The following is a 21,158-nucleotide window of genomic DNA, read 5'->3' as shown; positions in this document are numbered from 1 at the left end:
ACAGTGAAACAGTCCAGGTTCACACAGTGAAGCAGTCCAGGTTCACACGGTGAAACAGTCCAGGTTCACACAGTGAAACAGTCCAGGTTCACACAGTGAAACAGTCCAGGTTCACACAGTGAAACAGTCCAGGTTCACACAGTGAAACAGTCCAGGTTCACGAGGTGAAACAGTCCAGGTTCACACAGTGAAACAGTCCAGGTTCACACGGTGAAACAGTCCAGGTTCACACGGTGAAACAGTCCAGGTTCACACGGTGAAACAGTCCAGGTTCACACGGTGAAACAGTCCAGGTTCACACAGTGAAACAGTCCAGGTTCACACAGTGAAACAGTCCAGGTTCACACAGTGAAACAGTCCAGGTTCACACAGTGAAACAGTCCAGGTTCACACAGTGAAACAGTCCAGGTTCACGCAGTGAAACAGTCCAGGTTCACGCAGTGAAACAGTCCAGGTTCACACAGTGAAACAGTCCAGGTTCACACTGTGAAACAGTCCAGGTTCACACAGTGAAACAGTCCAGGTTCACACAGTGAAACAGTCCAGGTTCACACAGTGAAACAGTCCAGGTTCACACAGTGAAACAGTCCAGGTTCACGAGGTGAAACAGTCCAGGTTCACACGGTGAAACAGTCCAGGTTCACACGGTGAAACAGTCCAGGTTCACACAGTGAAACAGTCCAGGTTCACACAGTGAAACAGTCCAGGTTCACACAGTGAAACAGTCCAGGTTCACGAGGTGAAACAGTCCAGGTTCACACAGTGAAACAGTCCAGGTTCACACGGTGAAACAGTCCAGGTTCACACGGTGAAACAGTCCAGGTTCACACGGTGAAACAGTCCAGGTTCACACGGTGAAACAGTCCAGGTTCACACGGTGAAACAGTCCAGGTTCACACAGTGAAACAGTCCAGGTTCACGCAGTGAAACAGTCCAGGTTCACGCAGTGAAACAGTCCAGGTTCACACAGTGAAACAGTCCAGGTTCACACAGTGAAACAGTCCAGGTTCACACAGTGAAACAGTCCAGGTTCACACAGTGAAACAGTCCAGGTTCACACAGTGAAACAGTCCAGGTTCACACAGTGAAACAGTCCAGGTTCACACAGTGAAACAGTCCAGGTTCACACAGTGAAACAGTCCAGGTTCACGAGGTGAAACAGTCCAGGTTCACACGGTGAAACAGTCCAGGTTCACACGGTGAAACAGTCCAGGTTCACACAGTGAAACAGTCCAGGTTCACACAGTGAAACAGTCCAGGTTCACACAGTGAAACAGTCCAGGTTCACACAGTGAAACAGTCCAGGTTCACGAGGTGAAACAGTCCAGGTTCACACGGTGAAACAGTCCAGGTTCACACGGTGAAACAGTCCAGGTTCACACAGTGAAACAGTCCAGGTTCACACAGTGAAACAGTCCAGGTTCACACAGTGAAACAGTCCAGGTTCACGAGGTGAAACAGTCCAGGTTCACACAGTGAAACAGTCCAGGTTCACACGGTGAAACAGTCCAGGTTCACACGGTGAAACAGTCCAGGTTCACACGGTGAAACAGTCCAGGTTCACACAGTGAAACAGTCCAGGTTCACACAGTGAAACAGTCCAGGTTCACGCAGTGAAACAGTCCAGGTTCACACAGTGAAACAGTCCAGGTTCACACAGTGAAACAGTCCAGGTTCACACAGTGAAACAGTCCAGGTTCACACAGTGAAACAGTCCAGGTTCACACAGTGAAACAGTCCAGGTTCACACGGTGAAACAGTCCAGGTTCACACAGTGAAACAGTCCAGGTTCACACGGTGAAACAGTCCAGGTTCACACAGTGAAACAGTCCAGGTTCACACAGTGAAACAGTCCAGGTTCACGCAGTGAAACAGTCCAGGTTCACACAGTGAAACAGTCCAGGTTCACACAGTGAAACACACACACACACACACACACACACACACACACACACACACACACACACACACACACACACACACACACACACACACACACACACACACACACACACACACACACAGCTCACTTCAAGCTTTAAACAACCAAACAACAAAACCGAACATTAAACTCCAGCTAAAACCACAGAAGAAGAATTAACAGCTGGAACAGGCATGTTGCCATGGCGATAACTGCCTTCAACTGGCCCAAAGTGTAATTCATTAAAATAAACCAGAAACGATGTTTCATTAATTACAATTTAATTATGAGCAAAGTGAGACGTGTTTAATTAATGTTGATGATGAGGAGGAAGAGTTCAAGTTCACACAGTGAAACAGTCCAGGTTCACACACTGAAACAGTCCAGGTTCATACAGTGAAACAGTCCAGGTTCACACAGTGAAACAGTCCAGGTTCACGCAGTGAAACAGTCCAGGTTCACACAGTGAAACAGTCCAGGTTCACACAGTGAAACAGTCCAGGTTCACACAGTGAAACAGTCCAGGTTCACACAGTGAAACAGTCCAGGTTCACGCAGTGAAACAGTCCAGGTTCACACAGTGAAACAGTCCAGGTTCACACAGTGAAACAGTCCAGGTTCACACAGTGAAACAGTCCAGGTTCACGCAGTGATTTCACCTCCCAGGTTTAAATTCACCTAAAAAAGAATCAAAGAAAACAATCCAATGTGGTCGTCCAACCTACAGACGGCATAAACACCCATAAGGATAATAATACATAACGTACACGCCTACCCCCACTACACACACACACACACACACACACACACACACACACACGCTGTCGGCCCACCCTGTGGTGTTTATTTGGTGGTCATGTGGTTTGCTAGCGTTTATGCTAGTGCTGCAGCTCCATGTGGTTTAACAGTGTTTAAAAAGAGACAACGAGTGTGTGTGTGTGTGTGTGTGTGTGTGTGTGTGTGTGTGTGTGTGTGTGTGTGTGTGTGTGTGTGTGTGTGTGTGTGTGATGCTGTGTCCAGCGGTGGCCGGCGTCCAGTTGGCGTTGGATGCGCTGCATTTGTCGGATGCCTGAGACCAAACGCTCGCGTTCAGACAGGATGTTGGACTGAAGACACGCCGAGATTTAAAAGCAACACATTTTCTTCTGTGTGCAGGTGATCGGAGACATCGGAGGTGAAAGGTCACGGGGGAGGAAGTGATCGGAAACAGGCTTCAGGAGGTTTCGTCGTGTTTCCATGGAAACGAAAGACAAAACGCAGACGAGACCGAGTTTGTCACGTTGGAGGCCTTCAGGCTTCACGTCAGACGTTCTGGACGGATGTGTGTCCACATGCAAACATGTAAACAGGTAAACACACACGTGTGTGTGTGTGTGTGTGTGTGTGTGTGTGTGTGTGTGTGTGTGTGTGTGTGTGTGTGTGTGTGTGTGTGTGTGTGTGTGTGTGTGTGTGTGTGTGTGTGTGTGTGTGCTGCAGGTGCTGGCCATATTGAAACAGAGAAGAGAGAGGGAAGGCGACAGGTACTTGGCAGCTCACGAGTGAAGTAATGCTGCTTAAATAGCCCCCTCTCCCACACACACACACACACACACACACACACACACACACACACACGCTATGCAAATAGGAGGAAACAGACAAATTATCTGTCTCTCCAGGAATGCCTTGATGCAGAAGCTCGTCGGCCAAAACGCAGCGACTGGAGTCTGTTAGAGGAGTTGTACCACCGTGTGTGTGTGTGTGTGTGTGTGTGTGTGTGTGTGTGTGTGTGTGTGTGTGTGTGTGTGTGTGTGTGTGTGTGTGTGTGTGTGTGTGTGTGTGTGTGTGTGTGTGTGTGTGTATAACCTTTTTGGGATCAGACTAGTCTGTTTCTGTCGGTCGTTCTTGTTGGACGTTGGTTTGCGTTCTCAAACTGGGGGCGGAGCAAATCTGACAGGAGGCGGGGCCGATGGCACACAGGTGATAACAATCAGGGTAGGGCAGCAATCACACGTCGTCATGGTGACAAACAAGCGTGTTCACATTGTCTGAGTGTAGGGCTGCCCTCTTCTTTTGAATGTTTTTACCTGTGAGGGAAAAGAGTCTCTGATGGCGCGACGTGGGGGGTGTACCCCCAGAGGATGTTCATCAGCTGCTGCGTCAGCTGCCCACACAGTGGACACTCATGCGTTCTAACGGCGGCTCAGCTTCATAGCAGCTGGAGGCTCCTGGTCCTCCTGGTCTGAAGACAGCAGGAGGAGGCTCTCCTTCTCTGGTTCGTCCTCCTCTCTGTTGATAGTCCGTCTTTATTCTTTAGACATAAACGTTCCTCCCAAAGGTCCAGTGGTCTTGTCTCGCTCTCCTGTGTCGCGTCCATCTCTGTTGTCAGTCACCCTGCTTTGACTAGTGGGGCAGGTAGGAAGTGACGTCACTGCAGCCTACGGGTCCCTCAATGGGACAAATTTAAAATGCTTGTGCACTGACTTTGCCACTCATGATTAATTTTTATAGCACGTCAATTAGCAGCGTAACTAAACTAAAAGACGTCAAATAAAGGAAACGAGTTTCTTCCTCTGAACAAGACACAGCGAGTTTATCTCCGACTGTGTTTGTCTGCGTCTTTCATCTACGTCTGTGTCTACGTCTTCATCTTCATGTACGTCTTCATCTTCGTGTACGTCTTCGTTCTTGTCTTTGTCTACATGTACGTCTTTGTCTACGTCTACGTCTTCGTCTACGTCTACATCTACGTCTACATCTACGCCTTTGTCTTCGTCTACGTCTTCTTCTTTGTCTTCGTCTACGTCTATGTCTACTTCTGAGGATGGCTTCCTGTTTGCGTCTCCGTTTCATCTTTGTCTTTGTCTCCGTCGTCTTCGTCTCCGTCTCCGTGGAGACGCTGGACAGGTGAATATCTTCTGTCTCTGCTGAAGCGTCTCCGTCAGTCCCTTCCAGGTGGAGCTGAGACAAACCCATGTTTGCACAGCAGAACTGAACATTTGTGTTTTTCGGAGCGTTTCCTGGAGGAGTGGGGCGCCGGGAGCAGCAGCACGAAGGCTGAAACGGTACGCGGATCCTCTTCTGCTGAGTCTGGAGAAACACCCCCCCCGACTCCCAAACGCGCCAAAGTCACGCAAAAACCCTCTGACAAATCCCACATAACACGAGAATAAAGCCTCAGACACACGCGCCCAGGAGCATGCTGGGAAAGACGTCCGCAGCTGTGATCGTAGGTGTCGTGGACGTCCTGCCAGATGAAACGTTTTTCTTTGAGCGTCTGTTGGCGCGACCGCGCCGCGAAATTCCTCCCTGAAAGGCTAAACGCCGCGCGGTGCGCCAAGCCAGATCTGATAGCAATAAAATGCCGGCGAAGACTTTTGGACGGAGATGTGTGGATCCGGAGGGCGGAGGGACACGTACGATGGGATTAGGGTAATTATGGGATTACGGTGTGGCCAGTTGGCGGCTAATCCACCGCGTTCCGCTAAAGGAGAGCGAACAGGAATGCTAACGCGTCCTATAGGAACGTCGGAGGATGACAGGAAATGATTCGGAGTAACGTTTCTGGAAACGTTCACCGAGCTGTGAGGCCGTTAGAGGAGGCGCTCGTGAAAACTACATGTAATCAGTCATTTATAATGGAGATAATGGAGCGTTTGTCTGCTTCAAATAAAAAAAACAGTCTGTTTGCTTCCATATGAGCAGGAAGAGAAAGTTTTCCTGCATTTCTATGTGAAAATTATGGATGTGTGGCGACAGCCGTGGGACCAGACATGAGTTATTGGAGTGATTTTTGGATGATTTTATTCTGGTTCCTCCCGACTTCGACCCGCCGTAAATCCTGACGATCTTTAAAAAAAAAAACCTGAGTAATAAAGAAAAGGTTGAATATTCCTGAGAAAGTTTGAGGTTTTGGGAACTTCTCAGAAGGAATTAAATGTTTTTGTAATGAATAGATTTTTATTAGTAAGTTGGTTCCTCCTCACGCCCATAAGTCTTCTGGGTTTGGCTGCGAGAAACCCCCGTGACCCACGACCGTGGAAAAACAGTGCGGAAAATAAACAAATACAGTACGCCCTCGTGCATTAACGCTCACAATCTCACCTCATCGCAAATTTTTAGTAGCTAGTCACGTGATACCGTACTCGCATTCTATTGGCTGACAGCCTCCAGAGGTGTTCTACGTTCCGTGAGTCTCGGACGTCCGTGAGACACAAAAGTGTTGTAAACAGCCTATCAGAGTGTTTAAAGGTGATACGGATAGAAGGTGGTTTAATGTCAGGATGGGGGGGTTCAGGAACGTTTACATTACCATAAATAATACGATAAATAGATGGTCACTCTGTTCGCGTGGTTCCTGGAACGCGTTAACCACGAGGAACGAGGGATCTCTGTAGATCTCCCTCAGTTTAGAGTCGACCTTTTTCCAGTTTGACACGTTTGAGGTGAGAAATGTAAGTTGGAGTCGATGCTTCAGCACGCTCACGTACCGACCAATGAGATTCCAGGTGGTGGCGAAGAATCCGTCTAGTTTTTAAAAGGCAGCGCCGCGTGAGCGTGAAGGTGTGTGATGGAACGCTAACCTACCGGGTGTGTGCGGTCGTCTCGTGGGACACACACACACACACACACACACACACACACACACACACACACACACACACACACACACACACACTAGCCGTCCCTAAACATGATTGTTAACTGTTGTAATGGGGTCGACCATTAAAGCTGTGTTCGATGAAGTCGGGGCGCGTTAAACCCGCCCCCCCCGCTCGGCGCTGGATGGAGGGCATCTGTTTCCGATTACGTCGGCGCTGAAACACAAAAGGCCTCTTCAGGCAGGATCTTGATCCTGTTCGCCGCGATTCGACCTGACGCTTCGCCACGACTCCCCACCGCAAACAGCGACCGGGAAACCTGAGCCCCGTAAACAATCCGTGTTTTCACTTCATGACACATTTCTGGGCCGGAGACGCCGAACTGCACGGCTCGCCGCCGCGTAATCTGATTACAGACTCCACGGCCGTGGATGGGCTCCAACAGAACTGCATGATGGGATGGGATGCAGTTTCCTCGTGTCCATTCTGAGGTACTTCAGGGTTCGTCCATACCCAGCCGGTACGACCAGCGGAATTATGGGATTCCATCAGGCGTTGCTACGTCAGCGGTCGTAGTATCGAGGGTGGGCACACGTTCCATGACGGACGATGTGTTTTCGCCGGTGTTTCTTCTCCGACAACCGGCTGGCACCTCTGGAACAGCGCCTGATTCAAAACCGAGTGGAGACGCGCTGATGTGGAGAGTCAGAAACAGCTAGCCTAGCCCCGCTAACGCTAAACAAACCCACCTCTCATCGTTTATCACCAACATCAACAAAGTCCAAGAAACCATTGGCGGTTTCTCGTGATGCGATGGACTTCTTGGCAGTCTGGAGAGAGCCGATAGGGAACTGAGAAAAAATGCAAACCTGAAGACGATAAGAGTTCGCGTCACGTTTCATCGCGTTTCTCCTTAAACTATCCCATTCCGTGAGAGGCGCTAGAAACATACCGCTAGGACAATTTCTAATGATGTTTCATTTCCTTCCACCGCCATAAATCACAGCAAATATCGGTCGCCGCGGATCACACGTGGCGATTTAAGTCAGCTGTCGGTATCATCCGGCGCCGCTATCGCCGCTAACATTAGGAAATGTGTGATAATTAAAAGCAGGCGTTGCGTCTTTGGGGGAAACTGTTTCCCGGTACCGTTCAGCCGGTTACGGCTCGGCTCGCCGCGCTGCGCTGCAGTAGCGTTGATTCGCTTTGAAGGAAGAATCACGGCAAAGATATTTATTTCACTTTCAAACTAATCAGAGACAAATGTACGGTAAACTAGCGCCGCGCTCGCGCCAACATCTGCTCGGCTAACGTTTCACGGAAACCGCTTCGCAAAAAATTCGGGAAAAACATTGGAAAAACGCGCCATGGATCAACGTTCCGTCAGGTTGGGTTGTTTTTGTGAACCATACAGCGATTATCACGGAAATCTGTCCGGTAATCGTTTTCCTAATCCTGCTAACAAACAAAGCGACCAACAAGCTAACGAATAGCAAATGGGCATGAGAGGGAGCACAACCGCGCTCACGGCAGTAAGGCGGGTCATCTTGAAGATATTTGCAATAAAATCGGTTCCCATGGCAGCGCTGGAGGGTTAGCCACGCTAGCGGTTTGTCGGGCGCTAACTGAAATATCTCGGAATCGTTTGCCGTGAAATTCAGTTCAGATGTGTTTGTCCCCTTCGTCGGTGATTTTCCATTCAGACGGACGTTTTTTTTTAAGGACAAATAAAAAGCATCCTTCTTCACACGTCTTATTTTTATTTTATTTTATTTTATTTTATTCCACCTTCTCAACCACTCTTGCTCCATCCCAAACTGGACTTTGATAAACCAGTTTCAGCTTCATTTAAAGCATCTTTAAATAATCTAAAATAATGTTTGAATGGATTTTGGTCCCGGGATTCGTCCTTGAATACTTGAACGCTGCTCTGGGAACAGCTCTTATCTCTGACGGGCATTTTGTCGGACAGCTAAATTTAGTCCTGTCAGGTCTGAGTGAATGGGTTCCTTCCCACAACTGAGAAGAATGAATGGATTGTTACCCGGCACACAAATCACAAATGTGCGCCGTAAATCAGCAGCGTCCAACAAACCTGTTTTCATTTCATTCAAAGATAAACAACAGATAAATCTTGCGTTTACGTCCGTTAGAATCCGTCCTGGAAACCGATCGCCGTCCAACGCCTCCACATCTCACCCCCGAAATGCCTGCCAGACGCTACTCTGGGATTAGAACCAGAACTGAAGGCTGCAGATTATTCCCAAACTGCTGTCTCAAGACATCCGTCCAAAGGCTAACGTTAACGTGTCCCATCATGCTCTGCAGTTTGTCGTTTCTAATGTAATTTATGGGGGTCTGGAGATTTGTCCGCCACCGCCGCCTCCCCCACCTCCTCCTGTCGGTTCGGGGAGACAGGGCAGCGACCCTGGAAATGCTGACATCACTCCTTCTCCATGACAACCCAGATGGATGCGGCTCCACTTTCATTTTTTTTCTAAACAACTCTGTAATGGAGCCCCTCCTGGTGGGATGGTCACACCCCCTCCAATGATGTCATCAATGGACGTGTGTACTGTACACCCTGGTGTAGTTAAGAACCCAAGAGGAGTGTGTTCTGTGTTTAGTCGATGGGGCGGGGGGGTCGACCTATCAAAGGGCTGTTGGTTTAGGTCACATGACACAATGACAAAACACTGACTTGGATTGTGCTGTCTGAGTGCTGTTGGTTGGTTGGTTTGGTTGTTGGTTTGTTGGTTGTATGGTTTTTGTTTGGTTGGGTTCTTAGTTGGACGGTTGGCTGATTGGTTGTTGATTGGTTGGGTTGTTGGATAGTTGGTTGGTTGGGTGGTTTATAGGTTGGTTGGATGGTTTGTAGGTTGGTTGGGTGGTTTGTAGGTTGGTTGGATGGTTTGTAGGTTAGTTGGGTGGTTTGTAGGTTGGTTGGATGGTTTGTAGGTTGGTTGGTTGGATTGATGGTTTGTTTGTTGGTAGGTTGGGTTGTTGGTTGGTTGGGTTCTTAGTTCATTGGTCGGTTGGTTGTTGGTTAGTTGGTTGGTTGGTTGGGTTGTTAGTTAGTTGGTCGGTTGGTTGTTGGTTGGTTGTTGGTTGATTGGTTGGTTGGGTTGTTGGATGGTTGGTTAGTTTGTCGGTTGGTTGGTTGGTTGGTTGGTTGGTAGGTTGGGTTATTGGTTACTTGGTTGGTTGGGTTCTTAGTTGGTTGGTTGGTTGTTAGTTGTGTGGTTGGGTTGTTGGTTAGTTGATTGCTTGGTTGGTTGTTTGGTTGGTTTGTTTGTTGGTTGGTTGGTGTGTTGGTTGATTGTACAGACTGGTCTGTTCTCAGCACGTTAACCTCACTGAATACACCCAGTAACCAGATACATAACAAAATGCATTGAAGATGTAACTCACCAAGACCATCACAATGAGAGCAAACGAAAAACCCTGGTTCACCAAGGAAGTACGTGCGCTCCTGAGAGCTCGCAACACTGCTTTCAAGTCTGGAGACAAGGAGACCCTCAAGTCAGCCAGGGCCAACCTAAACCGGGGCCTATGGACACAAAATCAACTCCCACTTCAGACACAAAAGACCCCAGACGTCTGGCAAGGCATCCAGTCAGTCACAGACTACAAGCCAGCCCCCCCACTGTGTGAGGACAACACAGACTTCCTCAACACCTTCAGTCGATTTGAGGAAAACGACACAACCACACCCAAAAAAGCCCCCGTCAGCCCAGACAGCAAACCACTCCAACTGGACGCAGCGGATGTGAGAACCCTACAAAAGGTGAATCCCAGAAAGGCTGCAGGTCCAGACAACAGACCCAGGCGTGTGCTCAGAGACTGCAGACTGGCTCACCGACGTCTTCAGACATCTACAACATCTCTCTGAACCAAACCACAATACCAGCAAGCTTCAACGCCACCACCATTGTACCACTTCCAAAGAAGTCACCGGCATCATCACTAAACGACTACAGACCCATAGCACTCACTCCCATCATGATGAAGTGCTTTGAAAGACTAGTGAAGGCCCACATCACATCCACCCTCCCCAGCACTCTGGACCCATACCAATTTGCATATCGCCCCAACCGCTCCACTGAAGACGCTGTAGCAATAGCGCTCCACCTCTGCCTGACTCACCTGGAGAAGGCAAACTGTCACGCTCGGATGTTGTTTATCAACTTCAGCTCCGCCTTCAGTACTGTCACCCCCCAACGTCTGGTGAACAAGCTGAGTGATTCGGGGATAAATACGTCTCTGTGCAACTGGCTGCTGGACTTTCTCACAAACAGACCACAGACAGTCAGTGGGCAAGAACTCCTCAGCGACCACCATCATCAACACCGGCGTTCCTCAAGGATGTGTGCCATCGCCTCTGCTGTTCCCACTGATGACTTTCTGGTTATCAGCGTTGCATCAACGTCTGTTCATCCATTTGTTGTGTCCTTTATTATGTTATTTTATCTTCACATTGGAGACCGGTGAAACGGAATTTCAATGTCTGCTAACATTCTTGTTACATAGATTTTTGACAATAAAGGCTCTGACTTGACTTGATTGGTTGGCTGGCTTGCAGGATTACACCAAATTTTCTCCGCAGATTTTCTCGACGAAGATGCGGAGCCAAAACAAGCCCGTTAGCTAAGATGAGACAGCTAACACGCTTTTCGGCCCAGAGGAGAGGGAAGACGTTTGGATAGACGTCCGTTCTCCTCGACAAGGAAAACCTTCATCAGCTCGTCTTCATCAACCACAACCGACCGACACGACGCTTCAACCCCTCATGAAGGACGACGTTGTGATTTAGCTTCTTAAAATTCCTCTGATAGTTTAGTCTGCGGCGCTCAGGGGGTGGGGGCGGGAGGGCAGAGGTCCAGACTGATACGAGGTTGGATCTCGGTCAATTAGACATTTTTTATTGAAGAGTAGTTTATGCAACTTTCCCACATTTGGAGCAGGTCAGATCAGCACTTCATCACGGCTGTATTTATACATCACAAATTCTTCGCATGCTTCACCAAACCGTTCCGGATAAGCCACGCAAATTACTCTTCATCATACATCTGAATGGGCAATGGCGAGATAAGTACGAGACAAAGGGTGTACAAGTATACGAGTATACTTCACTAGTATTTATACAGCAATTCTGTTACACACACTCTTTACACCAAGCAGGACGAAGATACGAGTCTGAAGAGAGTCTGAGGCGTCTCTCGAGTCGGTCCTTGAGGGTCTCATCCGGGAGGTTTTGTCTCTGTTTAGTCTTTGGCGGTCGGTCACGGTGGCCCGGATGAGGCGTTGCGTCCGCGACCTAGAACCGAGTCCAAGACAAACTTCTGTCCTCGTCTGGGTGGGAACAAACCCTTCCTCTTCCTCGGTCGCCCCTTCCTCTGCTACCTGCACCCACACGACTCCACCACCATGTCCTCGTACTGCTTGTACACCACGTTGTTGGCGGAGTCGATGTAGAGTATGCTGATGGGGCTGAGCCGCGTGGGGACGCAGCAGGTCGGCGGCGTCGACTCTGGGTCCATGGAGTTCATCAGCGTCTGGATGATGGCGTGGTTGGTTGGCTCCAGGTGCGAACGTATGGGAAAGTCGCAGACGCCGTCGCAGTGGAAGGCCTCGTACTCCAGCGGCGCGATGATCCAGTCGTCCCAGCCCATCTCCTTGAAGTTCACGTGGAGGCGTTTGCGATGGCACCGCGGCCTCGTCTGCACCTTTGCCGCCTGATGTTGAGGTATGGACTGCGGCGGCAGATGATGCAGAGTCTTCTTAGGCCCCCTGGCAGCAGGAGCGCGCCGCATCCGGCGCTGGGTGAACAGGTACTCGTAGATGGTCTTGTTGTCGTGTCCCGACCTGGCCTTGATTTCGTTGTAGAAAAGGTCACGTTTCTTGCTTTTGCCAAACGCCAGGAAGAAGGCCTTCTCCTTGTTGGTTCTGCCGGATCGCGCGAACCCAAGGGAGCGCAGGTCCACGGGTCGCCCCCCTCGGTGCTCCAGCGCCTCGAACTCAAAGCAAATCTGCTGGTTCTGCTGGTTCTGCTGGTTCTGCTGGCTCCGGAACCCCTTGAAGACCTTCCACACGTCAAACACCTCCCACTTGCTGCCGAATCCGGACAGATCCTCCACCGTCCTCGTCTGGAGCAGGACGGCGTGGTGCTTACCGGAGGCACAGGCGTACAGCCTCAACCACGGGGACGAGGCTCCTCCCCCGTCAGTACCTCCGATGGAGAACCTGCGATGGTCGGACAGGCGTTTCCTGAGGATACGCAGCTCGGCCCCCAGGAGCCCCTCTCGTTCCAGAGAGCTGATGTTGAAATGATACCTCTGCCGCCTCAGCTGGGGGCCGCGGTCGTCTGTGGGAGAGAACGGAGATTTAGAACCCACGGAAACACGATGGCTAAAAGGAAAATTACTTGCAGACATGTTAGAACCGCAGGTGCAAACGTGACATGAGGTATGTTGAAGCACGCAGGCACCAAGACAGACGAGGACATCCACGCAAACTTTTTATGTTTTCGCAAAATTTGTTTGATGTGATTCTTATTTTTTGCGTCTCCAGGTAGATGCTAACGGGTTTCTCATGCTAACGAAGCGTCGGAGAGAACGCTCCAAACGGGGCGGAGTCGTTCCATCGGCGATGGAAACCAGTTCACTTCCACATCCAAATGAAATCCACACGCACTCAAACCAGCAACACATCTCCGTTCTCACGTCATCTCGCCGCGTTCCCATCCAGGACTTTAGCATGCATCAAAGAGTACATTAGAACCAGACAGGGAGACCGCAGCAGACGGTAAACAGGCCTGTTTTTGCTGACCTGCAGTCGTTCACCGCCGCTGGAGCAGCAGCTGGAGGAAACAAACCATCAAACCTCCTCTGGAGCTCAAGCAGTGAGGAACTCAAGCAGAACCGCAAGAGTTTCCACGACAGATTGGTGGTGTCGCCTCAGGGCGCAGGGCCGGACACAACCGACCTGGGGCCCCGCCTCCGACCTCCCCCCCGACCTCATCCGACCCCATTACTGCTGTTAATCTGTCACACCTTATATATCAATACAGGAGAACCTCGAGATACGAGTCGCACTTCAGGAAACCAACATCAGTGAGACCGCATCTCGTTCTTTACCACTTTAAACTCGTCTCTCGACGTTTGACTGTTTGTGGCTGAAAGTGAAACAACAAAAAGCGACTCACACTCGCCTCAGGTGAGAACAGGGCGGAGCTGTTGGCTACATGCTAACACATGTAGCTAACGTGTGCAATAATTGCAAATCTTTTTATTAGCTAAATTGTGGAACAATTTTGGTAATTTCTATCATCTGTAGTTTTGCTGTCGGGTGTTCAGTTGGTTTCCTCTTCCCGACTCTAAAGCGCTTTGAGGCGCCTCTGGTGTGACTCAGCATTTATAAAGTGTGAGTCAGCTTTTTATATAAATGAAGTTAATGTTTCTCTTGTCAGTGAGAAGTTAAACTACAAAACTGAACTGTTTCAAACCTAAAAACTTTCTAGAATGACGAACAATAAGTTTCGTTCTGGCGGCCAAAAATCTGACCCGTGTCTGGTTTAGACAAACCGGAATTAGAAAAGTCGGGATTCCGTGTGGTTTGTGCTTTTCCATAAAAACTAAAAAAGATTATCCAGCAGCTTGAACAGAGTTTGTAAAAATCATTTCAGTGTCTTTGAAAAGAAAAGCTTAAAGCTCATGCAAACTCGTAGTCCAGGTTTAGCATGAGGCTAATTAGCAGTAGCTTAGCTCGTTTGCGGGGCTGCAGGTGATCTGATCTGCTGCTCCGTTCAGGATCAGGACTCCAAACAAAACTCCAAAAATAAATCGGCTCATCTGGATCTATTTATAACCCGCAGACAGCTGCAGGTGGTTGTGGGTTCTCGGCCTCGTTTGTTACTGAGCAGCAGTCAAACACAGACCGCCGCCCCCCCACGAGAGCATCATCCGATCCAGAAGGTCTGGATTATCACCTGGATCTGGATTTGATTCTGTCCGCCTTTTGTTTACGTCGGGATTTACAAAATATTTCCATAAACATTCGAGAAAAAGTCGTTCAATCGACAGGACGCTTGTGGCCCCGCCTCTTTTTAGGCATCGCCATTGGACACCTCGACGCGCCGTCACGTTAGCATCGTTACGAAGTAGCTTCATGCTAATGCTACGACAGTTAGCACGAACTGAGCAACACAAAATGTCCTACATGAGGACAAATGTCAGATTGAGGGTAATTTATGTAATTTTTCCAGCTCCGCCCCTAACGATGATGTCATCGGCTCGACAACCTGACAAAAAAGAAAATTCCCGGGATTTTTCTAATTTTTATATTTTTGAACGTAAACTATTCTTAAAAAAGTGGAAAAAAAAGAATTCTCTAGTATTTGGTTGATGCGTAGCTTCGTGGAAAAACTAAATGATGTTTTGAGTGATGACCCCGCCCACATGTCTGGTTAGCCTGTTTAGCATTAGCATGATTCAGATGCGAGTAACTCATGAACAAAATGATATCAAGAAACAAAGAAAGAAAGAAGGAACAAAGGATGGAGGCTGGAGTGAACACACACACACACACACACACACACACACACACACACACACACACACACACACACACACACACACACTGCGGAGGAGGTCACCGGCGATTTGCTGAGGACACGCTACACAAATAAAGACTGAATTAAAAGTACATTAAGTGGTTGAAATGTAAACGTTAGCGGGCTACAAATATCCACCTTTGCCCGTTTAAACATTGTTTTAAACAGTTTTGTGTCGTAAAGAAAACACGACACTGGGGGGCAGCGGGGGGTGGGGTGTTTATTTACCCTCCTGAGGCCCCAGATCACCGGCCAGATGTCCAGAAACACTCACGCACAAAGCTATTAAACACTCGCTGAGGCTAAACTGAAAACATCACAGAACAGCAGGACGGAGCGACGGCCCCCCACCGCCCGTACGACGGAACCCCCCCAAACTCCAGGAGCCCCCCGATCCCGAATGACTCCGACATGAGGTCATCGACTTCCTGCCCGGGCAGGAACTCTCCACTGTAGCTGTTAGCTTAGCACGCTAGCTCACACCCCATCCATGTGCCGCTTGTTTACGTTATGCTAGTTACAGTTAGCTTTAGCATCGACGACGATTGAGTTTGAATAAACTTTGTATGCATGTTTGCATTTTTTAAAAGCGCGGGTGAATGCTACGCTAACACTTTATCAATACCGCTATCGAGTGACAGCTAGCGAACAGTTAGTTTAGCACAAATAATGCTAATAAGCACACAGAAACCTATCTGTCTATTGTGACGCGAGCTTATTATTGATTAGCCCGTTAGCTTTAGTCTAATTTGATTGGACGCAAACCAACACCACTGCTTTGAATCCTGATTGGTGCAATTTTTAGACAAATCCCGCCCACTTTGAACCAGCCAGTAAAGACAGATAAAACTTTATTAATCAGTGGAAATTGTCGATATATGACCATTTTAATTAGCTTAACTTAGTTTAGCTTAGCTTAGTGTTTGGAAGCCTCCCATTGGACTGGGGTCTGAACTTTGAACTGCTCCTTTAACACAGATTAGAATTCTGGATTAAGGTGAATTAATAATCCACTCAAACGATCACATAAATCTACTTCCGGTTCTGAATCACAACCGGAAACGGGCGCCGGACGTTACCGTGTCCTTTATCCACGAAGCTGGTGACGGTGTCGGCCAGAGGCGCGTCCTGCGGCGAGCTGGTGTTCCCGGTGGACCGGGACCGGGACCGGGACCGGGTCCAGTACAGGGTCAGCATGTAGTCGTGCGGGACGACGAGCGGCTGGCGGTGATGCGCGTCCCGCAGCTTCCCGCCGCTCCCCCGGTGCGCCGCCGGGGCTCTGGAGGCGCCCTTCCCCGGGTGTTTCCCGGGCGGACCGGCCCTCCCGGTTCCCGCGGTCCCGCTGCTTTTCCTCGCCGGGTGCGCGCTGGAGGCGGCGGGAGCGTGCGCCCCCGCGGGCGTCCGGGCGCGCCCCGCTGTGACCGCCCGGTCCCGCTGCTGATTCGGGCGGCTGACGGGCGTCAGCTGACCTCCGGTAACGTCCGCCTCACCCGCGATTAACGGAGGGTCCGCGCGGATGCGCGTGATCTTCACCGGGATCACCGGGGACAGTCTCTCAGGGGGCTGCCGGGCTCCGGGTGACATCCGCCGGTGACCCGGGGCTCCTTCCCCGCCACCTGCCGGTCGGTTCCGGCCGGTCGAACCGAGCACCGGGTCCGGTGAGAGGAGCGTCAGGAGCAGAAGAGAAAGGCGCGTGACGGCTCTCATCCTAACGGCCGCTAACGGTTAACGGTTACCGGTTACCGGTTACCGGTCATGGTCACACGGAGCGCGGGGTGAACGGAGCTACTGGCCGGGCAGGGGGGGGGGTCGGTCCCGGTTGGTCCTTCATCCTCTGACGGTCCGGTGGAGCCGAACCCGAACCCAGTCCCGGTGAGCTCTAACCCCCCCGCGGGTCGTGGGGTACCGCCATGGTGTGGACGGGATCCCGCAGAACTCCAAAGGGACGCTGGGAAAGGCGCGCGCCTCGGCTCGGGTCTGACGGACGTGTCGTTAGAAACTTCTTTAAAAACCACTTTTTTTCCAGAGGCGCTGATGACGTCACACCGCAGCCTCCGGTTCGTGTTTTTTTCTCCTTCCCTTCAAAGCTGCAGCCCCGTCCAGAGAAAATAGTTCCTCACACACCAACTGGCCGCAGGTGCTGGGGGGGCCGCGAATAACCGGAGCGCACTAACCGGAACCAGAGAGGGTTAATGACGTCATGCTGTCCGATGTCATTTAACAGCAAAGAAGAGGGAGGGGGGTTCGGTACTTTTAATAAAGAAACACCCACCACCCCCTCTCTGCTGAGGAATCACCTGTTCCATCAGCTGGTAATAGCCCAGCAGAGCCATCAGCCACCGCCACCAGCTGGCCTCTTATTTCCTTTTTTTTCTTTTCATTTCTCATAAATTCACATAAACTTTGAGTTTTGTCTTAATATTAACAGGAACTAAAGTGGATTTGAATGTATTTTTGTTATAATGAATTTTTTTGTAGTTATAAATGCGGAATTCATGTTTTTGGAAAACGGTCCCGTTAATCTGCGTTAAATCAGTTAGATAAAAAGTGTTTGACAGTGTTCATATTTATTTATTTTATATATACAAATTTTTGCTAGTGGTATTTAATCATTTAATTAAAATTAAATATTAAAAATCTAATTATTAAATTATTTTAGTATTTAATTCATTATAATTTTACTTTTATATATTTAAATTGATTACTCTCACCAGCATGAATGTGTAGAAACATCTAGACTTTTCTTTTTTTTGACATTTAAAATCAAACTGTGCATCAGTATTTTTAATGCAAAACATGTTGGATTTTAAATAAATATATAACTTCAGCAGATATATACACATTTTTGCTTTTTTTTTATTTTTACAAATTTGACTTTATTTTCCAAAATGTGTTTGTCCGGCTCTGAACGGGTTAGGATGTGGCCGGCCGCTGGGGGGCGCTCGTTTTATTTTTTCATCCTCACATCAGGATCAGGAAAGACAAACAAAAACCGTTCCAGTCATTTATAGACTGAATCAAGCCGGAAGTAGTGACCAGCGGTAACCAGCTGCAGCCAGGCTTCATCCGGGATCTGGTCTTCCAGGGAATCCCGGATCACTTCCGGCCGTGGGTCCGGTTCCCTCCCGCCCCGTGGAGACGGAGCTCGTCTCAGTCCGAACAAGAACGTTCATTGGACCGGAAACACAGCGAAGGACGGGTCACAGTCACGTGAGTCCCGGTAACTCGTCCCCACAACCGGAGGGGCTCGTTGCCCGGCCAACGGTCCGGTCCTGGTGGTGGTCACGTGACTTATTCACGGACACGTCATTAGGTTACAGGTGTTCATTTTAAACAAACACAAGATAAACAACGGAATAATAATAATGAATAATAATATTACATCATAAAAATAATGATTATTAATAATTTTATGATTTCATTAACGTTAATAGTTAATAAAAATAGTAATAATAATAACAATGCTGGTGATAATAATGATAGCATGAACCAATGCAGTCACAGACTGCAACATCCCCTGACACCCCTGAATTCAAAATGTTACCCTGACCTACTTGCATAGGTCAAAGATCAAAGCAAGTGACCTACTGACATAAATCAAAGCACTAGCTTTGATCTATGGTCTTACTTACTGGCCTTCTCCCTTGTCTTGTGTACAAAAGTTTAAATTTGACCTTGACCTAGTTTTCTCAAGGTCATCATCTCATTTTCATCCCCTTTGCTGCCTGAGTCATGTGTTGTCGTCCGGCTGAAGGTGTGAAGCCATGGCAGATGTGGACCTTCAGAACTATCCAGAACCATCCAGAAGTACGGTGATCTGGGCGGAGCCTAACGGTGCTCCCTGGAGAACCCCCAGCTGCTGACGGATGAGGGCTGAGCGTCTGAAGAACCCCACCTCATACACCTGCGTCCAGATGGAGATGTTCTGTTCTCCTTTCCTGGTTCTGAACTTTATTAATGAATGCATTTTCAATAATACAGCTAGTCCTCAACTTACGAACATTACGAACATGCTAAAGCTAAAGCTAATGGAGTTAGTGGTAGTGGTGAACATCTCTCTGATGACAACTCTGACTCTGACCACAATAACTCCTCCTCTTTCACTCTAAAGCTAAGCTACATGCTACATGCTACAGTGGATCATCAACAGCTGACTCTGTGGTTGTTCCTTGAAGTATTTTTATTCCAGACTTTTGTTTGTGTCAGATGTGAAGTTTTTTAGATTTTCATACATTAAAGGTTTTTTTGGTGCGTTTTATGATCAAATAAAGAAGAATCTTCTTGATTCCCCGTTTGTCAACTGAACGACTGGAGCGTTGGTTTAATTTTCTCTTCTTGTCACCAAACCCTCGAACACAAACACTTCCTGGAAAACTCTCCACCCCCCCTAAGGAGGTTTAACCACGCGTTGTGCCCCCGATGGGGAGACTCATTCATAGACCTGAATCTGGAGCCACCAGATGACCCCTTTGGGCTGGTTGCCCCCCCACCACCCCCACAGAACACCCTGCTGGGGGGGGTTACAGGTTGCAGGTGGGCCAAACAAAGCGCCACGGATCTGTTTACGAGTTCTTCATCACCGGGGAGGAGGAGTAGGAGGGGGGGTGGGGCAGTGGGGGGGTTACTCCGGTTCAGCGCCGCTGGTGAGACTCCAGCATGGAAACTGTGACCGGGAGGCGGGTGGAAACGTATCGCGGTGACCCTGTGGAAATAACGTCCACTCAGACAGGGGGGTGACGTCAGCTGGTCCCGACGGGCGTGGAGGGGGGGCGAGTGTTGTTGCTGTTTCACGAAAAATGTTAAAAATTCACGATAATATCTGAGGAGTGTGGACGTAAATGAATATTTAATAAGATCATGTGTAAAAATACCTGGCGCCACGTCCAGAGTGTCCCCTGCCTCACGCCGCAGCACCCCGTGACCTGCGACAGCAGACTAAAGTGGGTTTAGATGAATGTTTAAAATGAACCTCAGCTAACGTCATTCATTGTTTGTCGTTCAAGCAAATAACGTAAGAATTCATTAATAATCCCTAATCATTGAGTTATTTTCTAAAAGTGATTACGTTATTGACTTCTTCACGTGATGTAAGTCCAAAAACGATGTAAGTCCAAAAACGATGTAAGTTGAATGAACTCGTTTACAGACTAAACTGTAAACATTCCCAGTTCTGAACTGAACTTTATTCATGAATGTATTTCAGTTATATTTGTTAATACGAATCTAATTTAAGCTGATAAACAATTAAAAACATTTTTTAAAATTTAGAACAAAAAAAACACGTCTCTGTCTCGTCGTCACGGGTTACTATGGGCTAATAACATGATATTATAACATGTAACATGATTTTATGTGTTTTAATGATTTACTGGTGATTTTAAGGTTTACAGACGTAAAACAGAGGAAAATGACGTAAACTTTTATTTCATTTTTACGTGTATTTTTTCGGTTCTCTGACGTAGAATCCAGAATCCAAACGACGTCAGTCGACATTTCCTCTTTCAGTTCTGTTCTCCCTCCATCTGATGCTAACTAGCGTCCAGGCTACGCTAACGCAGAGCGTGTACTTCCTGTTTCCTGCCTGCTGCTTCCTGTTTGCCGTGACGCTGCGTAGAGAAAGAGCTCCTTCTGCTCGTCTTTTCCACCTGAGCGTCTGTTTGCTCAGCGCTGCGGTCTGAGCGTCATTACCTTCACCCTGGAAATGTTGACTTTCTGCCCCGCTGCCCCCCCCCCACCCCCTTCCCCGGGGAAAAGAAACCCCACTCTGGCCCCCGGCTAACTGCGTGGACTACGGTCGGCGTGTGTTTACGATGCTGATGGCGGCGGCGATGATTGCGGCCTATCGCCTTCCACGGCTGCCCCCCCTTCCTTTGACGCACTGAGGAAACGTGTGGATGTGGGGGGGTCGGGGGGTAACCTGACGATGAGGGATGGCGGCGTGCATGCAGGTGTTTCTGTGTTTGCTCTACGGATTAGCGACGGCAGCTCGGCCGCTTCCTGCCTGAGTAAATAACGCCGAGGTCAGCGCCGAAGGAGCCGCTCGTCA

General features: G+C 49.0%; 1 protein-coding gene across 1 annotated transcript; it reads right to left on the bottom strand.

The window, feature by feature from the left end:
- Positions 1-11,408: 11,408 nt before the first annotated feature.
- gdf5 (growth differentiation factor 5) lies at positions 11,409-17,110 on the bottom strand. Its single transcript, XM_068316419.1, has 2 exons — positions 16,192-17,110; positions 11,409-12,865 (listed from the first exon to the last, which is right to left on the bottom strand). The coding sequence occupies exons 1-2, from the start codon at positions 16,817-16,819 to the stop codon at positions 11,901-11,903; spliced, it is 1,593 nt and encodes a 530-aa protein (XP_068172520.1). The 5' UTR covers positions 16,820-17,110; the 3' UTR covers positions 11,409-11,900.
- Positions 17,111-21,158: the final 4,048 nt, after the last annotated feature.

Source organism: Antennarius striatus, chromosome 5, assembly GCF_040054535.1.
Source record: "Antennarius striatus isolate MH-2024 chromosome 5, ASM4005453v1, whole genome shotgun sequence".
NCBI lineage: Eukaryota > Metazoa > Chordata > Actinopteri > Lophiiformes > Antennariidae > Antennarius > Antennarius striatus.
The sequence above is the reverse complement of the archived record's forward strand: the minus strand, read 5'-3'. Positions and strand labels throughout refer to the sequence as shown.

Excerpts from the sequence above, each read along its gene's own strand:
- gdf5 (XM_068316419.1), bottom strand. The coding sequence starts at position 16,819 with ATGAGAGCCGTCACGCGCCTTTCTCTTCTGCTCCTGACGCTCCTCTCA. Across the intron at positions 12,866-16,191 it reads CTTCGTGGATAAAGGACACG|ACGACCGCGGCCCCCAGCTG; the intron begins GTAACGTCCGGC and ends TCTCTCCCACAG.